General features: G+C 46.7%; 1 protein-coding gene across 1 annotated transcript in view; it reads right to left on the bottom strand.

The window, feature by feature from the left end:
• PALLD (palladin, cytoskeletal associated protein) overlaps positions 1–24,286 on the bottom strand; it is a 375,092-nt gene that overhangs the window by 22,170 nt on the left and 328,636 nt on the right. The window contains exons 10-13 of the mRNA XM_061200806.1: positions 6,028–6,163; positions 2,942–3,040; positions 2,114–2,164; positions 757–978 (exon numbers count right to left, since the gene is read on the bottom strand). Of these exons, the coding sequence (XP_061056789.1) occupies positions 757–978; positions 2,114–2,164; positions 2,942–3,040; positions 6,028–6,163 (508 nt within the window). The remainder of the gene's footprint in view (positions 1–756; positions 979–2,113; positions 2,165–2,941; positions 3,041–6,027; positions 6,164–24,286) is intronic.

The raw sequence follows: 24,286 nt of genomic DNA on the forward strand, positions 1-24,286 counted from the left end.
TTTGGGATCTCTATCCTGTGAGAGTGGGAATCTGGAGTTTCAGTTTCTCATGGGTGCCTCTTTTATTCTCTTCTCTCAAGTTCTAGGGAAAAGTGTAGTCCTGCTTGCCACTTTGCGGGGCCAGTGAGCAGTGATTCTAGTCTCTTCTTAAAGAGAGGGCCACCCTCCCTCCTTCTGGCATCCCCACGTGCTTGCAGGAACAGGGCTCCGGCCAGGCCAGCCTCATCCTCGGTACCAGAAGCTTCTCGGAGGACCCTTTCTCACAGTATTCCTGCTCCCGCCGCCTCTGTAAACACAGGAGGCCTTGGTTTTGTAGACTAAAGATCTGAAGTTTCCATCATCTGTGGTAGCTTTATTCCTCTGTCTGGTACAGAGCACGGGTAGATTCAAGTTCAAGCCTGGCCACTCACAGCTTTCTGACCTTGGGAAAGTTCATTGACCTCCCTGAGCTCAGCCTAGTCGTCTGCAATTTGGGTGTAACAATGGTAACATCATATGAGTAAACGATGTGGGTTATGAAAAGCTCCGTGTCCATTATTCTACTATTCTATTCTGTCCTGTCCCGTTCTATTCTTCTACCCTCGCTGGTTTCCAGTGCCTCCTGAGGACGGCCCTGAACTCAAGCGTTTTACATCACGGGTGCTGAGAAGCTTAGTCTGCACCTCTGCCTCCTAACGCTGTCATGGTGCGTGGCATGCTGGAAGGCAAACTCATCCTCAGGGAACGTAACTCTTAAGCAGCCCTGTTGCAGCTCACCTTCGGCTTTGGATTCCCGGTCACTCTGCATGTGAAGGTCACAGGCATCCCCTCAAAGATCTTGAAATGCTTCAGCTTCACCTCGAAGAATGGGGCCACTCCACTCTCCACAGATGCATCCCCACAGGGAACCTCTTCCCCGGATTCCTCCACGGGGGACCTTTCCAGCCTGTACTCGATTTCACTGATGAGCCTCTGCTCACAGCTGGAGACTTTGTACTCCTAAATCAGAGAGAAGGGTCACGTCACCGACCTCGGTCCACGTGGTACGAAGCCCCCCAAGCCCCACGTCTTATCCCCTCTCCAGTAAGGCGCCCAGAAGACAGTGATGTTTTTACCACAGAGCTAAAAAAGGAGCCTGTGCCCAACTCCATTCCATATAAAACAAAGAACATCTGGAAGTAAGTATGTATGATATTTCAAACTGTCCTCAAGTCCTATCATCCAAAACCAAACCAAACCAGCTACGAAGATGAATTTCCTTCTCTCTTCTCTTGGGGTGGGGAGAAGAAAGAAAAAGGCAACAGTCATTCCTGAATCATTCATAAAAAGTAAACATGATGGCACACTGATTCCTCTGTCGGGTGGGGCACTTCCTCAGAAGGGCAGCCGCACAGGCGGTGAGCAGCTGCCGGATCACTCGGCCTCTGAGCAGACAAGTGATGGAGAAATGGCACCACAATCCCGCCTCCTAACAACCCTCACCACGCAGCCCCGGGCTCTCCCTCAGCTCTGCAGCTCTGAGCGACCATTCTCCACCCGAGGACTGATGGGCCAGATGTTTGGTTAAAAAAACAGGAGCAAAGCAAAGTCCCCGTCATCATCCTCTGGTGGTGAAGGGGGACCCTGCAGATCTCTTGCTGACAAAGTACAGTAAAGACAAGGCGGCCCATTATGAGATATTCTCTATTTAATATTAAATGAAAGATTGTTTTAACGAGGTTTTTCCCTTAAGGTACTCAACCTTTAAAAAACAGTCTGTTGCCTTGAAGGAAGAAATTCAACAGTATGAATAAAACTGCAAAAAATACACAAGTTGTTTTGTCTAAATAGTATCAAATCAGTTTAAGAATTAGCTCTTTTTCCCCCTAAAAGGTTTAACAAATGAGAAACTTTTCACAATTTAAAATTCAGAGTATCCACAAAGGACAGAATCAAATTCAAGTTTGTAAATAAATGACACGACAAATCACACCGCAGTAATTCTGTCCGTCTGATAGTAAATGAAAATAGACACTGGTCAGAGTATTTATAATTAACGTATGGCAGTTAACTATAGATACACAGGTAAACGAGGAAGAATAGAAGAAACAGATACAGGGAAAGACTGGGAAGAAAAGAAAGGTGAAAGCGTGACCTTTTGACCATCCAGAGGACTCCCTACAGAAGCATGAGGAGACCCAGGGTCCTGTAATGGTAGAAAAAAAGAAATGAAGCCCAGTAATAGAAGCAGCAAGAATCTAACAAGATTTCTAGCTTTAAGTGAAACTGTGGTGGTAGCAATATTTAACACAGAGAAACTTTCAGATTTTGAAGGCTGATCCATTTCTTAAGAGATACGAGAAAGAGTTTACTTGATCCTTTAAACTTGTGTTAAAAAGCTTTCTTTTATCTCAGAACTACATCTGGAGACTCCAAACAGAAGCAGTGGAGATTATAAAACAGTTTTACATCAAATCCATGAAGTGACTTTTGTTTTGGTGTTATCAGGGGAACAAACTGTTAGCATTTTAGGTTCTCTGCTGATTAGTGCTTTATAACTACATACGTGGAGGAAAACAGTCTTTTCTGTACATAGGTATTTTACCTGGACGAGATATTAAGAACATAATTGGAAATAGTCACTAGTGATTTCAGACAATTTCAGTGAACACATGTTCCTCCACACAAACCTATTCCGCATTACAGCCCAAGACAGGAAAAACAGAAAGATACTTGAAAGGAGAGAAACTAATCGATAAGAAAATAAACAGAACAGGTGTCACCGACTGAAATAAATCCCATCACTCACTCAGCATAGTATGTGCTCAATAAATGCTGGCTGGGAGGCTGATTTGATGACAACGTTCTTTCCTCTGACCCACCCTCTGCTCTCCACAGAGCTGACCCCAAGCCTGTCCGTAAGGAGGGCGGGGAGAGGGGACAGGGTAATCTGCTTCCCTGGGGAGCCAGGAGGAATGGGTACCTGGTTGGCTGCCTCCTCTTCAGGCTCCTGGACGTTGAAGACGGTCGCGCTGTCGGCACCCAGCAGCCGCCGAGCCATCCTTTCCTCGTATGTCAACCTCTAGACAAAGCAAGTCACAGAAATCAGAAAAATCACAATGCTACCACACCTTAAGAAAAAGTTTAAAAAGCAAACACATTGGCCGTTCTCTGTAACTGCTCCCTCTCCGCCTTCGGACGCCTGTACCTACAGGAGTCCTCTCCTCCCCTTGTTCAGCTGCTCTCACCTGCCCTTCTGGTCCTCACCCTGGGTTGGGAGGTGGGGTGACCCATCCTGAGAGCCACCAACTGACAGAGCACAGACTGGGCAACAGGGCAGAAGTCACCTAAAAGTACGTGTCATATATTTACCCCTAACGATAAACACAGAGAAAAAAGACACTTAAACAGCAAAATGTTCTTTTTACAGGAAATGTTATTTTCATAGCCATCCACAGGCTTCAGAACAGCCTGGTCAGCTCTAAGCCTGATGAGGGAGTTTCAGGCCAGCGGGCAGTGACGGTCCTCTCTGCTTTGACAGCACTTCCCAGAGGCTGGGTGTCCGAGGTGAACACTAGCACATGCAATAACCCACAAGGGATGACTACACATGCGGACTTAGCAGAGGGGCCGTGAAAGATGCCTTCTGAGCTGATACCCACGACTCACGAGCCTACTTGGGGAGACTGTCTGCAAAGAGGGCGGTGAGGCTTCTGCATCGACCGACCGGCGCTTTGGGCCAAACACAAGAGAAATGTCCATGTTCGTGTTCTGTCTGCTGGGCGGATGGCCGCTCTTGAGCGCTGGCTCTATAATGACCATCAGCCCATCGGGGGCATTTTAAAAACAAGCATTTGATTCAAGATAGAGAGTAACTAGTAAGGCAGAATCCAAAAAAAAACAAAAAACCAAAAAAACCTGCATAAGTTATTTCAGATAAACTTCCAAACTTGTGAATCTAGACGCAAATTCTACTGGAAACTATCTAATCAGGAAAATATGTTGGGTAAACTGCTGATTTCCAGCAATTGCTGGCCAGTCCCAGCGGAGACCGGGAAGAGAAATAAGACAGAGTGCCAAATGACAAAAGACCTGAAGTTCCAGTTATTTCATTTTGTAAAGAAGGGGCCGAGGATGAGAAGAGGTAGAGGCAGTGTCTGCTGCATGGAAGGTCTTGTCCAGTAAGTTGTCGTCTGATTTTCTCACGTGTGTTAAAAAATCATGAATTCAGTTTTCAGAGAGAGTTTTAAATACCTGCTCTCTTAAAAGCCTTCCTAACGTCTGCAGGGAGGACTATACCAGCATCACAGGGAGGACCGGAGTGATGCCACCCTGTTCCTTTGAAGCAGAAGCATCATTTGACACCCAGGCCTTCACCAGATGCACCTGCTACCACCAGGAACCAAATTCACCTCATCGTTTTGTTCCTAAACTACTACGCCGTGTGGATAGACAAGCTCTAAGAAGCCAGAAATAAGTATGGAATGATGTGCAACATCAGGAAAAAGCTGTTTCAGGGTCTCATTTTCTAAGAAAGGAAACCTTACTTTTCTTGTCTTTTTTAAACTCTCAAATGTGGAAATCTATGGAAAATATTGGAAATGTCATTCACTGCTAAACAAATACCAAAAATATATGTTTATACGTGAGATGTATGATATATATATAACAAATATAAATACACATAGTATAATGTAAGGGCTTATAGAAGTCTTACTTTTTAACCAAGAGTTAGTCCGTAAGGAATACTTAAACAAACAACGAAAAAAAAAAAAAAAAGAAAAAAAAAAAAACCTGGAGAGATGCCTTTACCTGGATTGAAAAAGTTCCCATAAGTATTTGTTTTAATCTACCAAAGGCTCTGGTTGACAGAGCCAGGGCAAACTTCCAAAATATGTACATTTACACGTGCAACCACTTATTTCAGGGAGAATATATTTTCCCTTGGTGAAAACCTTCTCTCGGAAATCACTAACCAACAGGAGAACTCATTAGCATTTTAATCTTCCTGAGCTCAGATCAGGATGCCCTAATAATTAAAATCAGCACGCAACACCCTCCTCTAGCCCCCATCTTTCCCATCAAACGTGGTCTGTGCTCACATTTTTATCTATCAATGCTTGATAATTACAATTCCTAGAAAACTTAATTAGTACAGAGACTCTCTCTCCTGAAAAAGGTGTCTGAGGGAGATTTTATACAAAGAGGCCCTTTTCTGCTTCTACTTAAGAGCTGGGCAAATTTCCCCATAATAAAGCACAAAAGGCTCCTTTCCCCTCCCTGAGAAATCTCATTTACTAGACTTGCTTTTCCTGTCCCCTTGAAGTACTCTGATGTGATAAGAAAAGGGTCAGTAACCCCAAAAAAACAAACAAAAAAGACTGGCAAGGAAACATGAAGTCCACTGGAGGAAACATCTTCTGTCCACATTGTTACCAGAGCTACTGGTGGTGGACTTTACAATTCTGCAGGCTTGACACAGAATTACTATTTTCTTCTTGAATTGAGCGGTCCTGCCCTGACAGACCAGAACGAGGATGGGAAGCAAGCCTCCTCTTTCAGGTGACGGAATCCGTATCTCCTGACAGTCTAGACTCCAGCCATGGTCTCCTAAGGAAAGATGCTTTTTGCGCAGAAACAGTGCTGGGCACGGAATCCAAATTCTGCTTCTGGAACTTTAATTCCAATTCACGGCTTCCGGCAGAGACGGTCACCGGCGGGCGCGGCTCTCCCCATGCCCACCCCTCCAGCGGGATTTGCTCCTTTTTCTCTGTAAGGTCGCAGGTCCTCACTGCCTTACGCCCGGCCTCAGCCTCAGTCCTTCCTCCCTCCCTTCCCTCCAACCTGCTGTGATCCCCCAGGAATGGTCCATGACAGGAGGCAGCAGAAAGCAGCCCTCTCCCCTCTCCCCCTTCCCGGATCCAAGCCTCAACACACAGAGGAACGTGGGGGCTCGGGGTACCAGGCCAGCGGTGAGGCCGCGTCTCGGGACCTTAAGCCTGGGGGAGGGGAGGGGCTCGGGGGCAGCTGCAGAGCCCCGCCCACTCCGGCACCCCCCCGCCCCCGTACCGGCTGCCCGTTGTTCAGCAGGTCCTCCTTGAAGCGCAACTTCCGCTCCAGGTCCTGGATGACGGCATCCTTCGAGCCCTGGATCTCCTCGTCCGAGGCGATCCTGGCGGTCCTGCTGGCCTTCTTGGGAAATCCCCTGTGGGCAAGCACACAGCGCGGTCAGGGTCAGGGTCAGGGTCAGGGTCAGGCACGCACCCCCCGGCCCAGCACCACCCACCCTGACGGCCACGCCTGTCCCGCTGGGTGTGGGACCAGTGATGCTGACGGGAAAGTCAGAGAAAGTTCGTACACCCAGGGCGCATCCGCCGGGGTGAGATGAGGGCCAGGGCCAGGGCCGGGGAAGCGGCAACAAATACGTGGCGCTGTTTATACCCAGACCTGGGTTTCCACCGTGTTAGGTCTGTGACTTTGGGCAAGCTTCCCAACACGTGTCATAAACCGGAGTAACAATACCCGCCACCACATGAGACCATCAAGAGGGTTTCAGGGAGAACAGACTTCCGCATCCTTTCCTCATCTCAGCCGTCTGGTCCTCTGCCACCAGTCTGTTCAGCATCAGTGCCCCGCCCGCCCTGAGCAAACGTGAATCCTGCCCACTCCGCCCTCCTCTTCTGTGCTGGTCTGGTTGGGCTGCAGGGTGCAGGCCTGACTGGGTGGACTGAATCCATGTGCTGCCTATTTTACTTCTTTCTCCCTCACAGGGCTGTGGGTAAAGATGAGTGAGAAACGAACACCGTCCAACAGTGGAAAAGAAGGATGCATATCACCAAAGCTGAATTTCAAAGACATAATGTCAAGGTTAAAAAGAAGCAAGTTAGAGAAGAACGCACACAATACACTTTCAGGTGGGAGGTGTGAGGATGCAGGCGGGCGGGGTCACGGGTGGGACGTGTGAGGATGCAGGCGGGCATCACAGCGACAAGGGTGAAGAGGCCAGCATTGCCCTTTACAGAAGGACTGGGCCGGTTACCAAGTGCCTCGTGCCTCCACCTCCTCCTCCGTAAAGTGTAAAATGTGGGAACTAAAAGCACAGGTCTCACAGGATTATGGGGAAATCCAGGGCTTGCAGGAGGCGCTCTGGGGCAGTTGACAGAGACCACCCTGCAGGGCGGCGGATCATGGAGGGACTGGCCAAGGGAGGCCGGGGGAAGTGAAGAGGACCCCAGGATGCTGAGCAGAGCCCCCAAGAGCTTGCCCACACCCCCGCAGACCCACTGGTCAGGGCCCTGCTCGGCTCTGGGGGCCAGGGACACACATAGAGCAGACTGAAGTCACTATTCCTGCAAAAATCATCTTCTACAGTGGGGATGGCAGAGGGGGCGGGAAAGCAAGGACCCGGTGGGAGGGGAGAGTGCTGCCGGGTGACAGAAGTGGGTCCACGAGGAGCTGGGCCGGGATGACCACGGGGAGGGCAGCCAGAGCCAGCCCGGGGGTCAACAGGGCACCGGGCACCTTGGGGAGAGGGGTCCAGGCCACGGCGCGCTCTCGCTTAGTTTAATATGGAACCTTTTCTTTTTTTCTGAGAGTACCTCATTTGGACTAATTACTAATGTAATTCAGAAAACACTAAGAAACTGTTAAAAACTGAGCACAGAGTAAGGGTGAAGATCTGAGATCAGGGCAGAAACCAAGACGGAGCATTTGGAAAGGGGAGGCGCCCGGCAAGAACAGGGGTTACAAGCTTTTGAAGCAAAGTTTTGGCAGCGGAGTGCTATCCTATAAAAGGAATCTGTTGTAAGACGGCTGTGGCCTGCTCCCCAACGTGGCACCAACTTCTGATGAACAAAGAGCAACTCGTCAGGAATAGAAAGAGCATCTGGTGACAAACAGATGCTTTCCCTTCATTTAAACAATTTTTTTTTCTTTTTTTGCATGGCCTGCGGGATCTTACTTCCCCGACCAGGGATCGAACTCAGAGCCCTGGAAGTGAGAGTGCCAAGTCCTAAACACTGGACCGCCAGGGAAGTCCTGAGATGCTTTCCCTTCATAATGGTTTGTACAATTAAAAATTAAAACGTCTCTTCAAAGTAAACTGTTACCCAAACCAGAACTCTTCACAAAACCCCGTACTCAGTGCACAGGAGCCAGTGGCATCCCTACGCGTCTTACGGGCTGACGGCTCCTGTGCACGCGCTCAGCCCAAGCACGCAGAAGCATCCTGTCCTGTCTACACCAGCTTCAACGTGACGCCACTGACTACGCTAAATAATACTCATGTTGTTGGGGGTAAACGCAGCTCAACCGTACACACACGCATGTGGAAAGTGAAACACTCCAGATTCAACCACGCCAAATCCCAGGACGTTTTCTTCTTTTTCCTTGACTACTGAACGACCTTGAGAGCAACCCCCCTTGATGGACTGTTCCAGGTCAACACTGTCCGTGCTCAGAGACGCAGCTCAGAGCACATGACTTAGGAGGTCCTGGGCCTCTCTGGCCACCGGAGAATTTTTTAAACGAAGAGCCCCCGTGTCCTCCTCTTCCCATACTCGGCAAAATCGAATGGAAACTAAACTTCACAGAGTTGCAGACTGAGCAAAATCAACAACGTGCTGTCAGGTAGGAGCCCCTCACGTCCAAGAGTAACACAGAAGTTAATGTGTAAAACAGGGAATTGCCTGGCATCCAGTGTTTAGGACTCTGTGCTTTCACTGCCAAAGAGGCCCAGGTTCAATCCCTCGTCGGGGAACAAAGATCCTGCAAGCTGCGTGGCTGAAAAAAAAATTAAAGTATAAAAGAGCCCGAGAGAGATTGGTTCAAGATGGCGGAGTAGAAGGACGTGCTCTCACTCCCTCTTGCGAGAGCACCGGCATCACAACTAACTGCTGGACAATCATCGACAGGAAGACACTGAACTCACCAAAAAAGATACCCCACATCCAAAGACAAAGGAGAAGCCACAGTGAGATGGTAGGAGGGGCACAATCACAATAGAATCAAATCCCATCATTGCTGGGAGGGTGACTCACAGACTGGAGAACACTTATACCACAGAAATCCACCCACTGGAGTGAAGGTTCTGAGCCCCACGATAGACTTCCCAACCTGGGGGTCTGGCAACGGGAGAAGGAATTCCTAGAGAATCAGACTTTGAAGTCTAGAGGGATTTGACTGCAGGACTTTGAGAAGACTGGGGGAAACAGAGACTCCACTCTTGGAGGGCACCCACAAAGTAGTGTGCGCATCGGGACCCAGGGAAAGGAGCAGTGACCCCATACGAGACTGAATCAGACCTACATGCTGGTGTCGGAGGGTCTCCTGCAGAGGCGGGGGGTGGCTGTGTCTCACCATGAGGACAAGGACACTGGCAGCAGAAGTTCTGGGAATTAGTCCTTGGCGTGAGCCCACCCAGAGTCCACCATTAGCCCCACCAAAGAGCTGGGTAGGCTCCAGTGTTGGGTCGCCTCAGGGCAAACAACCAACAGGGAGGGAACCCAGCACCACCCATCAGCAGTCAAGTGGATTAAAGTTTTACTGAGCTCTGCCCACCAGACCAACAGTCAGCTCTACCCACCACCAGTCCCTCCCACCAGGAAGCCTGCACAAGACTCTTAGATAGCCTCATCCACCAGAGTGCAGACAGCAGAGGCAAGAAGAACTACAATCCTGCAGCCTGTGGAACAAAAACCACATTTACAGAAAGATAGACAAGATGAAAAGGCAGAAGGCTATGTACCAGATGAAGAAACAAGATAAACCCCCAGAAAAACAACTAAATGAAGTGGAGATAGGCAACCTTCCAGAAAAAGAATTCAGAATAATGATAGTGAAGATGATCCAGGACTTCGGAAGAAGAATGGAGGCAAAGGTCGAGAAGATGCAAGAAATGTTTAACAAAGACCTAGAAGAATTAAAGAACAAACTAACAGAGATGAACAATACAATAAATGAAATGAAAAATACACTAGAAGGAATCAATAGCAGAATAACTGAGGCAGAAGAACAGATAAGTGACCTGGAAGACAGAATGCTGGAATTCACTGCTGTAGAACAGAATAAAGAAAAAAGAATGAAAAGAAATGAAGGCAGCCTAAGAGACCTCTGGGACAACATTAAATGCAACAACATTCGCATTATAGGCGTCCCAGAAGCAGAAGAGAGAGACAAAGGACCCAAGAAAATACTTGAAGAGATTATAGTCGAAAATTTCCCTAACATGGGAAAAGAAATAGCCACCCAAGTCCAGGAAGCGCAGAGAGTCCCAGGCAGGAGAAACACGCTGAGACACATAGCAATCAAATTGGCAAAAATTAAAGACAAAGAAAAATTATTGAAAGCAGCAAGGGAAAAACGACAAATAACATACAAGGGAACTCCCATAAGGTTAACAGCTGATGTCTCAGCAGAAACTCTACAAGCCAGAAGGGAGTGGCATGATATATCTAAAATGATGAAAGGGAAGAACCCACAACCAAGATTACTCTACCCAGCAAGGATCTCATTCAGATTCAATAGAAAAAATCAAAAGCTTTACAGACAGGCAAAAGCTAAGAGAATTCAGCACCACCAAACCAGCTCTACAGCAAATGCTCAAGGAACTTCTCTAAGTGGGAAACACAAGAGAAGAAAAGGACCTACAAAAACAAACCCATAACAATGAAGAAAATAGTAATAGGAACATACATATCAATAATTACCTTAAACGTGAATGGATTAAATGCTCCAACCAAAAGACATAGGCTCGCTGAATGGATACAAAAACAAGACATATATGCTGTCTACAAGACACCCACTTCAGACCTAGGGACACATACAGACTGAAAGTGAGGGGATGGAAGAAGATATTCCATGCAAATGGAAATCAAAAGAAAGCTGGAGCAGCAATACTCGTATCAGATAAAATAGACTTTAAAATAAAGAATGTTACAAGAGACAAGGAAGGACACTACATCATGATCAAGGGATCAATCCAAGAAGAAGATATAACAATTATAAATATGTATGCACCCAACATAGGAGCACCTCAATACATAAGGCAACTGCTAACAGCTATAAAAGAGGAAATCGACAGTAACACAATAATAATGGGGGACTTTAACACCTCACTTACACCAATGGACAGATCATCCAGTCAGAAAATTACTAAGGAAACACAAGCTTTAAATGACACAATAGACCAGATAGGTTTAACTGATATTTATAGGACATTCCATCCAAAAACAGCAGATCACGCTTTCTTCTCAAGCATGCATGGAACATTCTCCAGGATAGATCACATCTTGGGTCACAAATCAAGCCTCAGTAAATTTAAGAAAACTGAAATCATATCAGACATCTTTTCTGACCACAACACTATGAGATTAGAAATGAATTACAGGGAAAAAAAGGTAAAAAACACAAACACATGGAGGCTAATCAATACATTACTAAATAACCAAGAGATCACTGGAAATCAAAAAATATCTAGAGACAAATTACAACGAAAACACAATGATCCAAAACCTATGGGATGCAACAAAAGCAGTTCTAAGAAGAAAGTTTATAGCAATAGAAGCCTACCTCAAGAACCAAGAAAAATCTCAAATAAACAATCTAACCTTACACCTAAAGGAACTAGAGAAAGAACAAACAAAACCCAAAGTTAGTAGAAGGAAAGAAATCATAAAGAACAGAGCAGAAATAAGGGAAATAGAAACAAAGAAAACAATAGCAAAGATCAATAAAACTAAAAGCTGGTTCTTTGAGAAGATAAACAAAATTGATAAAGCATTAGCCAGACTCATCGACAAAATGAAGGAGAGGATTCAAATAAATAAAATTAGAAATGAAAAAGGAGAAGTTACAACAGACACCGCAGAAATACAAAGCATCCTAAGAGACTACTACAAGCAGCTCTATGCCACTAAAATGGACAACATGGAAGAAATGGACAAATTCTTAGAAAGGTATAAACTTCTAAGACTGAACCAGAAAGAAACAGAAAATATGAACAGACCAATCACAAGTAATGAAATTGAAACTGTGATTAAAAATCTTCCAACAAACAAAAGTCCAGGACCAGATGGCTTCACAGGTGAATTCTATCAAACATTTAGAGAAGAACTAACACCCATCCTTCTCAAACGCTTCCAAAAAATGGCAGAGGAAGGAACACTCCCAAACTCATTCTATGAGGCCACCATCACCCTGATACCAAAACCAGACAAAGATACTACAAAAAAAGAAAATTACAGACCAATATCACTGATGAATATAGATGGCAAAAATCCTCAACAAAATACTAGCAAACAGAATTCAACAACACATTGAAAGGATCATACACTATGATCAAGTGAGATTTATGCCAGGGATGCAAGAATTCTTCAATATACACAAATCAATCAATGTAATACACCATATTAACAAATCTAAGAATAACAAACATGATCATCTCAACAGACACAGAAAAGGCTTTTGACAAAATTCAACAGCCATTTATGATAAAAAGTCTCCAGAATGTGGCCATAGAGGGAACCTACCTCAACATAATAAAGGCGATATATGACAAACCCACAGCAAACATCATTCTCAATGGTGAAAAACTGAAAGCATTTCCTCTAAGATCAGGAACAAGACAAGGATGTCCAGTCTCACCACTATTATTCAACATACTTTTGGAAGTCCTAGCCAAGGCAATCAGAGAAGAAAAAGAAATAAAAGAATACAAATTGGAAAAGAAGAAGTAAAACTGTCACTGTTTGCAGATGACATGATACTATACGTAGAGAATCCTAAAGATGCCACCAGAAAACTACTAGAGCTAATCAATGAATCTGGTAATGTTGCAGGATACAAAATTAATGCACAGAAATCTCTTGCATTCCTATACACTAACAACGAAAAATCAGAAAGAGAAATTAAGGAAACAATCCCATTCACCACTGCAACAAAAAAGAATAAAAAGCCCAGGAATAAACCTACCTAGGGAGACAAAAGACCTGTATGCAGAAAACTATAAGACACTGATGAAAGAAATTAAAGATGATACAAACAGATGGAGAGATATACCATGTTCTTGGATTCGAAGAATCAATATTGTGAAAATGACTATACTACCCAAAGCAATCAGCAGATTCAATGCAATCTCTATCAAATTACCAATGGCATTTTTTACAGAACTAGAACAAAAAATCTTAAAATTTGTATGGAGACACAAAGGACCCCGAATAGCCAAAGCAGTCTTGAGGGAAAAAAACGGAGCTGGAGGCATCAGACTCCCTGACTTCAGACTATACTACAAAGCTACGGTAATCAAGACAATATGGTACTGGCACAAAAACAGAAATATAGATCAATGGAACCGGATAGAAAGCTCAGAGATAAACCCATGCACCTATGGTCAACTAATCTATGACAAACGAGGCAAGCATATACAATGGAGAAAAGACAGCCTCTTCAATAAGTGGTGCTGGGAAAACTGGACAGCTACATGTAAAAGAATGAAATTAGAACACTCCCTAATACCATACACAAAAATATACTCAAAATAGATTAGAGACCTAAAGGTAAGACTGGACACTATAAAACTCTTAGAGGAAAACATAGGAAGAACACTCTTTGACATAAATCACAGCAAGATCTTTTTTGATCCACCTCCTAGAGTCATGGAAATAAAAACAAAAATAAACAAATGGGACCTAATGAAACTTAAAAGCTTTTGCAAAGCAAAGCAAACTACAAAGACGACGAAAAGACAACCCTCAGAATGGGAGAAAATATTTGCAAACGACGCAACGGACAAAGGATTAATCTCCAAAATATACAAACAGCTCATGCAGCTCAATACTAAAAAAACACCCCAATCCAAAAATGGGCAGAAGACCTAAATAGACATTTCTCCCAAGAAGACATACAGATGGCCAAGAAGCACATGAAAAGCTGCTCAACATCACTAATTGTTAGAGAAATGCAAATCAAAACTACAATGAGGTATCACCTCACACCAGTTAGAACGGGCATCCTCAGAAAATCTACAAACAACAAATGCTGGAGAGGGTGTGGAGAAAAGGGAACCCTCTTGCACTGTTGGTGGGAATGTAAATTGATACAGCCACTATGGAGAACAGTATGGAGGTTCCTTAAGAAACTAAAAATAGAACTACCATATGATCTAGCAATCCCACTACTTGGCATATACCCAGAGAAAACCATAATTCAGAAAGACACATGCACCCCAGTGTTCATCGCAGCACTATTTACAATAGCCAGGTCGTGGAAGCAACCTAAATGCCCATCAACAGACGAATGGATAAAGAAGATGTGGTACATATACACAGTGGAATATTACTCAGCCATAAAAAGGAATGAAATTGGGTCATTTGCAGAGACGTGGATGGATCTAGAGATTGTCATACAGAGTGAAGTAAGTCAGAAAGAGAAAAACAAATATCGTATATTAACGCATATATGTGGAACCTAGAAAAACGGTACAGATGAACCAGTATGCAGGGCAGAAATAGAGACACAGATGTAGAGAACATACGTATGGACACTAAGGGGGGAAAGTGGCGGGGAGGGTGGTGGTGGTGGGAGGAACTGGGAGATTGGGATTGACATATATACACTAATATGTATAAAACGGATAACTAATAAGAACCTGCTGTATAAAAAAATAAATAAAATAAAATTCAAAAAAAAAAAGAGAGCCCCAGATACACAAACTAAGTTTCTGTACATCAATTCTATTATTTTTACTGATTTTTATTATGAAGCCAAAGCTGTTGGCGTCCAGGTGGGCACCTGAAGCTCGTGCTTCAAGGAGAGCGCATAACTTTACACTAACGTTACACTCTCTCCACGTTGCCTTTGGGCCCTGGCACACGTGTGTGTGCTGTGCCCGCCCGCGCACCCCGTGCAGGGTCACCCAGGACCGAGGTGTTCTTCCAGCTGCTCCTGGGGCAGGCAGCTCAACAGAACCATCACCCAAGACCCCGCCTGCTACTTTCTGGGGAATACTTGCTTGGGACTGGATGTGCATTTTTGTGGAATCCTCTAAGATGCTGGACCCCAATGAGCCCAATGACAAGACCCTCGGGGCCTCCACCTCTGTTGCCTGTGGCAAAGTCCACTGCAGGTTCTGTCTTTTCTATTAGTTACTATCTAACCACGGTCCCGACTTGTAGACGTCTAAACTACCATGTAATCTGTTACAAACTTCTCCGTAAGACTTGGGGGGTTTTGTTGGTCTGCAGTCTTCCTTAGTCAAAAAATATTAGACATCAGATTGATTACAGATCAGCCTGGGCCACACCCCAAGGTGAAGTCCCTCCTCGCTCAGGCTAATTCCAGAACCCTGGGAAACCCGCCCCCTCCTGGTGCCTCTCACCTTGAAGGGAGAATGATGACGCTGTCCCCACCTACCTGTTTCTTGTAAGTCAGGGAGAAAGAGAGGACAAGGAGATACTGCCTATCGAGAGCTGAGAGGCTGCAGGATAAAAGCGCTCAACGCATGTGCATCACAGCTCCTACTGACACACGCAGCGAAGCCTGCTTATTATAAAAGAGGCAGTTCAGAGTATAAAACACTGTAGCACCGCGGCTACCTGCTGCCTGAGAGCAGGTTCCAGGAGCGTGAAGGTGGGCGAGAAGTGCAGTGCCCAGCGGGCCATCTGGGTCGGGTCTGATCTGATCCACCTTGAGACTTGCCCAGCCACTCGGGACCAGCAAAGGCAGAGCTGCTGCCCTCTTCCCGGGAGGGGGGTGGCACTCCCAAATGCCCTGGATCCCCACTGCCTTTCGGGCTGATTCACTGAGCAGGGGACAGGATTACAGCAATGGAAGCAGCGATTCTGAGAGGACGGGAATACATTCATTTTATAAACGTGCCAACAGCTTTCTTGCTGAGGCCCGTGATCCTCACAGCCTCCGTCTGAGAGATTTAGTCACCTGAACATCTGTGTCCGTCACCAGCTTTGAGAAGGCGGTATTTTCCCTGCAGGTGACCCCACGGCCCGGGGAAGAAGGCAGCTGTCTGAAGAAGGAAAGGCGCAAGGGGCCTGGATGCACAGAAGTCCCCCGAACCCCATCCACGCGCGAGGACTCGTGCCGGAAGAGGCCGCTGTCCCGGGCCTCCCCGCCTCCGCCCCCTGCCTTGCCCTCCACTGCCCAGACGCGAGAAGCAGAACCTTATCTCCACAGACTACTTAGACCTCCTCTTCGACAGATGAAAACAGGATGATGCTAAACATACAAACAACACAACAGCCAGTGCTACGACTGATGATTAAGAAAACTGAGATATCTGAAATTTATACTCAATATTTTGGTACAACAGGTAGGCAAAAAAATACCACAACAGTAAAAACCAACCCAACTAATGGATTTCTACTTCACTGAGTCACGTGTAATCGGTCCATTTAATAGCACTTGACATACATGGCAAAACTGTCCAACCAGAGAAACGATGTGTAAGTGAAACTGAGTGTGCTGTCACAATCACCATGAGTGCCCAATGACATATAAATAAGTAATTGAAAAGAGTCACTTGACAAGAGTTCGGCAGTTCCTACAAATTCAAGGACGCCAATTGGTCACGGCAACCCTGAAAGGGACACTCGGTCTTTGACAAATTATTTGAATTATTACTACGGATAAATAGCTACTTTTTTGGTTTTAATTCGGAATGCAAAACGAGTGATCCCACAATTCACCAGAGGAAAAGAATGTTTCAAAAGTCACATGTATCAAACCAAAAGAACGAATTCTTCAAGTGTGTGTGATTTGGCAACAGGAAAACTTTTTGAAGACAAAAGGGTAACCACACAACCGTGGCTTCTGGGCTGGCACAGAGCTGGAAGCCTGGGGTTGCCACTGGACCCTGGTGTCACAGCGCCTAACTACCTACCTCTGGGTTACAGTTTCCCACAGCACAAAACCAGCGTGATTTCTCCATTAACTTTTTTTTTCTTAAACTTTTTACTCTATATTGGAGTATAGCCGATTAACAACGTTGTGATGGTTTCGCAGTGACTCAGCCCTACATATACATGTATCCATTCTCCCCCAATCCAGTAACTTTTAAGAAGCGGCAGGAGCTGCTGGACCCTCTCTGGGAACAATTATAAAATTATTTTGACTCCGTATGAGTAACTACGACAGATGCTGATAAGAGGCCAGCGCGTCTATGACTCGAGGTAAGCCCTTAAAACTGTTTAACGCAAGAGAATTTCAAAGTCAAAAACCAGAATAAACCACTTTTTCTACTTAAGATGATAAAAGGTATGACCCCCTCCACCACCAAGGCTTCTGGTAGACGCATCTTTGTTCAAATTCCACCTGAGAACTAATAGGCGGATGATTTATATAGGACTCGTCTTCCGGGAAGCAAGATTTGGTGCCATTTCTTAAGAAGAGAGGACAAAGAGGGTCAGGTAACAACCCCCTCCCTTTCTAACAGTTAGCTTCTTTGAAGCAAGATAATATCCATTCCCCAGCCGCCAAATAAAAGCTCAAACACAAAAGGAGAGAGAGACAAAGGTTTTCTCAGGCCAGCGGACTGACTGGGCTCTCAGCAGACGCCCATGATACATACTTACCATCCAGACTCTTCTCCCTGATTCGACTTATTTATGTTGTCATTTGACTGAGCTTTTTCTAATAAAACTTTGAGAAGGAGCCAGATTTCAAACATAGAATTCCTGCAGCCAGCATTTAGAAAGTGCCTAACAAAACAGGACGCAGCTAACAGGAGCTCCTGGACACACCTTGTCGTGGGCAAACAGCACACCCCTGGGTGGAAAACTTGCACGTGAATGAAGAGAACTGGAATTCTAAGGTCTTCGCACTTTTATTCCAGTACTAAACCCTCCTTAGCGTTTCCTTCTTTTCTCTCTGAACACTATTGGGATCCTGGCGAGCCCTGAAGCAAGATTTCAACAGGAAGGGTTGAGACAGGGAACTGGCCTGACCTTGGCTAGCACACATTTCTGAACCCCTCAGTCAGAAGGGTGAGTTCTAGCTCTTACTCATTACACTTTAGACGCACAGACACCTGCCCGTAGGTTTCTTTTGAAGGCCTTCCTCTATGGTTGTGGACATTATCTTATTTATCATCAGAGTTTCTAAGTAAAGATTTCAGAAGGCTGTCACGTCACCACTGTGACATAAAGAAAGCCATTCAGAAAGACTGGGACAGAGGATCGTGCAATTCCTGCAGCGATCATGGCTCGCCCGGGACAAGGCCAGCTCCATCATTTGCGGCCGGGGACAGGGCCGGCTCCATCATTTGTGGCCGGGGACAGGCCCGGCTCCATCACTTGTGGCCGGGGACAGGCCCGGCTCCATCACTTGTGGCCGGGGACAGGCCCGGCTCCATCATTTGTGGCCGGGGACAGGCCCGGCTCCATCATTTGTGGCTGGGGACAGGCCCGGCTCCATCATTTCTGGCTGGCTTGCACAGGGTCTCACTTTTCTGCACCAACGTGAAGCTACTGACATGCCTGTCCCCTCCAATCCGTACGTGTACGAGTTCACGTGTACGACATGTATGTGGGTGAGCTCATTTCTCAGTTCCGCGGACACGGAGGTTGCAATCCCCCTCAGGGCACCCAGCCCGGCTCCCCGCTCCGCCCCGGCTGCTGGACCCCGCTACATATACACGCGGGCGGGCACTCACGCGGCGGGGGCGGCGCGGGGCAGGCCGAGCGCGGAGACGCCGGTGGAGACGCTGGCGGCGGCGGGCGGCGGCGAGGGCAGCAGGGCGCGGAGCAGCGCGGCGGGTGCGGGGCCGCAGCGCGCGGCGCGGGGCGTGGGGCCCGGGCCGGGCGGCGGTGGCGGCGGTGGCGGCGGCGGCGGTGGGAAGGCGTCCGTCCCGGGGGCGGCCGCCGGCGGGCTGAGCGGCGGGGGCGGCGGCGGGAGCGCGCTCCACGGGGCCTCGGGCTCAGGGGGCGGCGGGGACGCGGGCGGCGGGGGCCGGGGCGCGCCGGGGCTCAGGCTCTGCGCGGCGATGAACTGCTTGGGGCGCGCGTAGCTGAAAGAGCCGGAGGCCTGCATGGCGGGCGCGGGGCGGGCGGCGGGCGCGGGGCGGGCGGCGAGCGCGCTCATGGGCTCCGGGCGCGGCTCCGGGGGCTCCGGGGACGCGGGCGGCGAGGGGCGCGCGCGGGCCTCGCGCTCCAGGCGGATCTGCTGCTGCAGCTGCTGGATCTTGAGCGCGTCCCTGCGGGGAGAAAAGGACACCTTCAGACGGGCCGGGAGAGACGGGAGGCACTGCGACCACCCCTCCCGACGCCCCCAGCCCCCTCCCCGCCCCGCGGGAGCCCGAGGTCCACCGAGGACACCGCTGATCTCAACGTCGAACTGAGCTCGGACCCCAGGTGAGCCACACCGGTTTACAGATGCCGGGGATGGACATTCCGTCTGACCCCCGGGAGCCGCACTGCATTTTAACAGAACCAGAAATACTAAGAGAACAGCTTCTGACCTGAGTCCTCAGCCCTCTCTCTCACCTGTAGCCGATTTTTGGAAAAATTCTATCACAATGGGAAAGTTAAAAGAAAGAAACACTTAAGTTATTTTTGTCAGATTTAGGTGAATCCAACTTACCCGCTTCATTGCTGTCAACTCTCTAGTCAATAAATACCACAGGCTGATTCTGGTGGGGGAAGACCTACTTTAACTTCTGCCTTTGCCCCCTAAAAAATATATGCAAAATCTACGCTACCCCCAATTTAGTAGGAAACCCTGAACTGCCAGTCGTTTCTACATAGTACAAACTGACATTTGGTACCATATCTGAAACATGCAAACGACACCCATCTTTCACCTGCAGGGGTTCAATAAGCAATAACAAATTATTAATTTTACAGTAATGTAGTTTTAATTTCCCAAGTGTTTTCCATCAGGAAGGGACAGTTTGAATTTTAATTTTTGATAAAGAGGTTAGCAATAAAGCAGTTAGCAATCAGCTAAAATCTTACTCTTATCTTAACTCAAAAGCTTTCCTGTCTAGCTGTATTTTACATCTGAGATGTTTTCCTTTATCCACATTAGATAGTGACCCACAGCTGTGAGAAGAAACTTCAACGGAAGGTGGCACTATAACAAGCGAATAAAATAGGAACAATCCACAGAGACGCAAAGCTATGCTCCTAACTTGAAACCTTATAAAACTAAAAAGCAAAACACCCAAGACCTCCTATCCATTGGTATTTAACCTTTAAATTCAAAGCAATAAAAGGAACTGAAGCTGTTGATAAAAAGGTAAAAAAAAAAAAGAAAAAAGAATTTAGATCTGTTATCAAGTATCATTGGATATGGCAGTATCTGTCAAGGAGTTCTAAATTCCTTCCCATGTCTCTGATTCCCTGCTGTAATTATCCAGTAAAGTGATTACATTTAAGTCCATGAAAAGACGCCTTCTTGGGAACTGAAAAGTATAAGGGGAACATGGCTGCAGATGCTTAATCCAGGCAGAGCATCCAGGATTCCAATAGCAATGAACCCTGGGTGGTCCTATGGAGCTTAACTGGAGTCTTTTAAAAGCAGCCTTGCCACTGCTAGGATCCATGGGATGCTGAAGTTCCAGATGTCTGTGTGGTCTGGGTAGACTGCCCAGCCTTCACGTATTTAGAACCGGCCCAGGAATAGGACTCATAAAAACCACCCACCAGTGCTCTCATTCTGAATCCCCAAATGCTCCTTTCTGATCTCCCTGCCTTTCTCTTTCTTATTTCCTACCCACTGCAAAATGCATCCTATTCCTGGACCGTTTCTCCCCAACATTCAGCTGACCTGGGCACCGGGACTGGAAGTGATCTGTAGGGCCCTGCAGGAGGCACTGCCCCCTCCTCTGGGCCAGCTGGGCTCCCCGTGGCCAGAGCCGCAGCTGTATTTGCAGGTATTTTCAGCTTGGCTGTACGAAGCCCCCCCAGCAGTGCTGCTCCAGACATCACGTCGTGCCCTGTGTCTGCATGGGGTTTCCTCTGCCCCAGGATGAGGGATGGCCCCCGAGAAGCCAGTCTTCAAAGAAGCCACACCAGGGAAGCTCAGACCACCAGTGGTTCTAACTTTGTCCATGGGGTCAAGCCTACTCATTTGGGCATTAAAAAAACCATCGCGTTTGCTAACTCAAGAGAGCTTAAAACTGCCGAGATGCTACTGTTAGTGATAAGTGACAGTTCAAGAAATTAACGTAGCATTTCACAAGAAATGGACAGGCATTCCAGTGATGTGGTCCTAGTATATACTGCATGAACTGTGCCACCCTTTCCACTCCCCTACACTGCGCTGGTGAGGAATGTGACAGGCAGAGAATTGGAGGGGTGGTGGAAGGGAGGGCAGAACAGTTGCTTTGAATCTGAAAGTGTCTGACTTGATTTCTGCACAAATCCTAATATTTCAAAAAAATATTTGAGTTAAATGGTTCTGACACCCAGATTCTGAGATGACAAAATGCACAACTCTAAGTCACTTTCTCAGTCCTCATTAAGTTATCTTCATAAAAGTTGATTTTCACAGAGATAAAAAAGCAAAGGGTCCCAGAAAGGCAAGACTGCCTGGGGCCTCTGGAAATTACTGAGAGTTACCTGTCACATTGACATCGGTCTTAGAGATGTTTTCCTGGATCTGACTCCAAAGCAAGGGAAACAAAGGCAAAAATAAACAAATGGGACTACATCAGACTAAAAAAGCTTCTGCACAGCAAAGGAACGATCACCAAAACAAAAAGGCAGCGTACTGAATGGGAGAAGATACTTGCACATCGTGTATCCCTTACATAAGGAGTTAATATCCAAAATATATAAAGAACTCAGACAACTCAACAACAAAAACACAAATAACCCAATTAAAAAATGGGCAGAGGCTCCGAATAGCATTTTTCCAAAGAAGACATACAGATGGCCAACAGACACATGAAAAGATGCTCAACATAGCTAATCACCAGGGAAATGCAAATCAAAACCACTATGAGATACCACCTCACACATGTCAGAATGGCCATCATCAAAAAGAGAAGAAATAACAAATGCTGGAAAGGATGTGGGAAGGAGGGAAAATTTCTGTTGGGGGGAATGTAAATTGGTGCAGCCACTATGGAGAACAGTATGGAGGTTCCTCAAGAAATTAAAAATAGAACTACTATATGATCTAGCAATTCCACTTCTGGTTATTTGTCTGAAGAAAATGAAAACACTAATTTGAAAAGACACATGCACCCCAATGTTCACTGCAGCATATTTACGATAGCCAAGATATAGATTCAACCTAAGTGTCCACTGACAGGTGAATGGATAAAGAATATGTGATATATTAATATATCTCACACACACACACACACACACACACACACACAATGGAATACTATTCGGCCACAGAAGCAAAAAGAAATCCTGCCATTTGTGACAACATGGATGGATCTGGAGGGTACTGTGCTAATAAGTGAAATAAGTTAGAGAAAGACCAATACCATGTGATCTTACTCATATGTGGAATCTAAGTAAACAAACACAACACAACACAACACAACACATAGAGATTAGTCTAGTGGTTACCAGAGCAGAGGGGGTTTGGGGGGAGTAAAATGGGTGAAGGGGGTCAAGTGTATGGCGGTGGGGATCACTCTGCAGTGTGTATGATGGGGAACTATAATGCTTTACACCTGAAACTCACATAATAAAAATAAAATATTTAGTATTTGTAAAACACCTTTAAAAAAGTTATCACTCTTTTGGTTTCCCCATTTCTTTCTGCTGTCCTTTCTCTGAGAATGAAATGAGAATGCGAAACTGACCTGAACATCTTAGAGACACTGTGTAAAGGTGGGAAAGTCAGGTTAAGAGCGCCGAGACTCAAGCAGGACAATGAGGTCCTCGTGTTAAAGTTGCCTCCATCTAGCCTCTCCCAGCTTTTTTCTCCTCTCCCCACCACAACCCCCAACTCAGAAAGCCTAAGAAAACCTGCTCTCACCCCTCCTTAAATTCTCAAGGCTTCAATACCTCAGGGAATGAGCTGGCTAGACTCTGTGATGCACCTGCCATGGTCCTTTTACAAGCCGGGAACCTGTTACGTAACTTGTTCAAGGTCACAGAGCAAGTACCTGCAGAGCCAGGCAGGTCAACATAAAAGAAGCCGGACCTTCAATGTGGTTTTTAAAAAGTCTGTGGTTATCTTTCCCTCCTGAGGACCTCCACTCTCATGCCTCTTTGCTGCCATAGCAACCAGGGTCTTTAGGATCGGAATCATCAAAGTTTTAAATACTTACACATTTAAGAATATATTTAAGATCTCTGACTTTGAACTTGGTTATTTCCAGGGTGAAATGGTGCAAAGATGAAGATCTTGGCAGCCCAGGAAGGGGATGTGTCAGGACTAACTCAGGGGATTCCCTTCTCCATGACAGGAAATCACAAATCCCTGTCCTCCCACCCCGACGGTTTGGGCACAGCTTTTAGCAAGAACAGTTTCATGCTGGTTGGATGAGGAAGATTCAGATTTGACAGGGATAATAGGGCTGTAGAAACCATTTTTACTTTCCAGTTCAGTAATCTCTCCTGCCACCTGATTAAAGCAGTCTTGGAGAGACCAGCCAGCCGGGCAGCAGTGTGGGGCAGGGGGCAAAGGCTGACCGGGCAGGGGGATGGCGCTGGCCAGACGCATGCTGTCCCCAGGATGAGCTCAACAGACTCCCAGAGACAGCACGACTACATCCACCTTGGTTACCTTACAGAGCAGACCTTAATGATGCAGATCACGTTCTTCCTGCAGGGACCTCCCTCTTCACTGGCAAGGGGACAGCAGTGGCGCACGGGAGGGGGGCCTGGAGACTGGGCTGGGGGTGGGCGCTGAGCCTGGGACTGGCTGCTCACCTTCTGTTCACAAAGCCACATGGGGTGGCAGGCGGGGGCCGACTTCTCCCACACCTGACACATCCCAGCAGCCCTGGGAGGATGGCTGAAAAATCCCCCGTGGGTCAGGTTAGCGAGGTCAGGGCAGAGCCTGGGTGCAAAGGCTTGTGCTATTGTACATCACCCTGTCCGAAGTGCTCAGTAAACAGAAAAGGTTTATTAAAATGTTAGTTATGATTACTACAGTTCGCTTTGTCTCTGGGGACCTGCAGCCCAAGCTTAAAATGAATGACGTGAAAGTAAACTTCGGAGAACAACTTTTACATAACTTGGAAATTCCCAGTATGTCCCTGCGGATCAAGGTCTGGGTTGCCAGTGTTCACACTGATCAGGATGGAGCAATTACAATTGTCCAGAGAGACTCTTGGGTCGTGAAGCTGGAACACATTCATGCTTTCAGGACAGATAGGCTGTGGGCTTATATATTTTCTTTCCCTTTT

The sequence above is a fragment of the Eubalaena glacialis genome, chromosome 9 (assembly GCF_028564815.1).
Source record: "Eubalaena glacialis isolate mEubGla1 chromosome 9, mEubGla1.1.hap2.+ XY, whole genome shotgun sequence".
NCBI lineage: Eukaryota > Metazoa > Chordata > Mammalia > Artiodactyla > Balaenidae > Eubalaena > Eubalaena glacialis.